The 3,034-nt window shown below is 34.2% G+C and overlaps 1 protein-coding gene across 1 annotated transcript; it reads right to left on the bottom strand.

The window, feature by feature from the left end:
• Positions 1-293: 293 nt before the first annotated feature.
• LOC114385998 lies at positions 294-767 on the bottom strand. The gene has a single exon (XM_028346018.1). The coding sequence runs from the start codon at positions 765-767 to the stop codon at positions 294-296; it is 474 nt and encodes a 157-aa protein (XP_028201819.1).
• Positions 768-3,034: the final 2,267 nt, after the last annotated feature.

The raw sequence follows: 3,034 nt of genomic DNA, 5'->3' as shown, positions 1-3,034 counted from the left end.
CTGAACAAACTAGAGTAAGAAATTTACCTTTCTTCACATTCCATGCGGCATACTTGGGACACTCTTTCTTCATGTGTCCCGACTTCTTGCAGAAGTAACAGGCAAATTCCTCATCCTTATTTTGTTTTTTGCTGAGAAATCCCTTCCGCAGCACCCTTAGTCTTCTTCCTTTTCTAATTCTGAAAGGTCGAAGTCAAGTGAGCACTTTTAGTCCTATCTCTCTGCAACCTCTCCTCCTCTTGCACACAGTGAGATATAAGCTCATTAAGGGACCATTTGTCCTTTTGAGTGTTCTAACTCACTTTGAATTGCCCAAAGTGTGCAAGAAGCAAGATCAAAACCAAGTGCACGAGCAGGTCTTCACCAAGCTCTAACTTAAGTGACTTGAGTTTTGATGCGAGATTAGACATCGCTATAATGTACTCCCTTATGTTCCCTTTGCCTTTATACTTCATGGAGATGAGTTTAGCCAAAAGGTTACCCGTCTCCACCTTTTCATTTTTTGCAAAGTATTGCTCAATTCCCTCAAGGAATTTTTTTGCACTTTGACCCTCAGAAATAGAGCCTCGAAACGCCTCTAGAATAAAGCGCTTCATGATCATAAGGCACATTCGGTTGGACCGATCCCACTTCTCAATTTTTACCTCATTAGAGGTTTCCGGAGTGGAAATGGGTCGTTCCGTCCTCAATGCCAAGTCCAAATTCATACAGCCAAGAACAATTTCTACGGCTTCCTTCCAGACCTTAAAATTTGTCCCATTCAACATTGGGATAATTCACTTAGGCAACATTTGCAGCACTGGTAATATTAACTAAAGAGAGAACAAAAATAATAACATGTTCACAAATAATCAAGCAAGTCATATAAAGTAAATATATAACAAGACATGCAAATATTTCCCATAACAGATCCATCACCAGATACCCAGTACAACATTAATTCTAGTCTTTGGACAGAGAAATTAATTTGTAGTTGGCACTCTCAACGCAATGATCAAATATTGACAATTAATTCAAACAAATAACAGTCTTTCTTTGGACCGACTATCATTCTCATGAAAAAAAACTTAATAATTGTCACATATTTATCATCACATGTATGTTATTATTTGGCAAAATTGTGTCTTCCTTTGGGTCAAGCACAATTCGCATAAATAATTTCATACTAACATTCATGCAATTTAATTAAATCAATTTACACAATAGAGGTTACTTTGGCAGCATAATGGTTCAACCAATTTAATTAAAATTATTGGACACACAATCAAATGGAAATGATCTGTAATGGTTAAATTTGCACCCAATTGTGATAGCAGTAAATGTTTGAAAAACTATATCATGGTAAACTAATTATGCACCCGAAACAAACATATAAGACAAAAGATCATTGTCTTATTACTTATTCATATAAACAAAAATATATGTATATTTATGAAATTGTGCCACGTACTAAATGCCAACACCAGATACGTAGAACCTTTATCCCAAATAGAATAATATGCCAGCAAATGCAACACAAACAAAAAAAAATTGTACAACCCCGTAAATCAAATGTAGAAGCCTTTTATTAATTCTAAAGAGGAGAAAAAATTAATGGTCATAACACATAAATTTAGGGGTTTTACAATTTTATTGATCAAAATAGTTTCTCCCCAAAATAAAATTAGGGTTCATATAACTAAAAGGATCCAGATATAATACATATTAAACAAAGCTTTAAATCCCAATAATCTAACAGTAATGGTGGCTCTGATACCACTTGTTGGGAATTTTCAATAAACCTTATAAAATACCAAATGAGCACCAAAACACATTATGTCAGATTATCAAAGGTTGTAAGGAATACCTGGATCCATAGAGAGCTTGATCAACATGCAGCGGAATTTGACAGTGGTCACGAACAATTGGTTTAATGACCTTTCTCAACCAAATCATCTTCTTCCTTATGGGACCTTCGTATTGTCTTCAGATGGGGAGAGGAGAAACTGTTTATTGATTTGGTGTATTGGGGACCATAACCATGCCTTATGTCTTAAACCTATTAGGGTTCCCATTATCCCCTAATGGGCCAAACTGGTTTCCGCTCATTATGCCCATATCAATTTCCTGTTAGTCTAATGGGCTCACTTAAATAGATCACTTTATATTGAACCCATTTAAATGTAAATAACTAATATAAATGTTATAATATAATATGTAGTCCATATTAATTAATTAGGAATTATAAAATTCCTAACATTTTCTAGGCACAAAATCAATGACAATGATGTCAAAATAACCATAAAACATATGTGTGCACATTGGATGAACCAAGAAAGCATAAAATTTAGGATGTTTTGTTGGAGGATGCATTAGAGAAGTTGGGTGATCTCTATTTCCAGCATTATTCCAGAACCATCCATCATAGATGTTGCATCTACATAACTTTAGTATCCTAAAGAAATTGGAGCTAAAATGATCAAGTTATCAAATTGATTAACAAACCAATGGCTTAGGCTATGGCATAACAGACATTCATATCCAGAAAATAAAATCATACTCCAGTCCAAGAAAAAAAATATAAGATATACACCCAACCATATTCCCAATAAAATAGGTAAAAAAAAGGATCAATTGGGTCTTAACATACCAACCAAAACAAGGATGAAACATAACTATCCATGGTCACAAATAAAATAGTAGAGAGAGGGATAAATTTTAGTTCCAAAAAAATCATTGTAAAGACAATTAGCAATCTTGGTAAAAAATAAAACAAAAGGAGTGTATAAGAAACCATACATAACTTTTGTGTCAGAATTCCACTGATATATATAGAAAGAGAAAACTCACAAAAAATTGGACTTTTACCTGTTACCTCATTGGGAAAGGGAACCACTCTGACTTGACTATTCGAGTAGGATTGTGGCAAAGAAAAGTCAATATTATCCATAGACTCAGACCTTCTCTGCTCCCCAAGTGCAGAAGCTTGGTCTATGAGAGGTTGAGGCACAAAAATTAATGTTGCAATACAATAACCTATCATTCAAATATACTC

The sequence above is a fragment of the Glycine soja genome, chromosome 15 (assembly GCF_004193775.1).
Source record: "Glycine soja cultivar W05 chromosome 15, ASM419377v2, whole genome shotgun sequence".
Lineage (NCBI taxonomy): Eukaryota > Viridiplantae > Streptophyta > Magnoliopsida > Fabales > Fabaceae > Glycine > Glycine soja.
This window is presented reverse-complemented; position numbering and strand designations above follow the sequence as displayed.

What these genes read in the sequence shown, in the direction of transcription:
- LOC114385998 (XM_028346018.1), bottom strand. Translation starts at nt 767, where the DNA reads ATGTTGAATGGGACAAATTTTAAGGTCTGGAAGGAAGCCGTAGAAATT.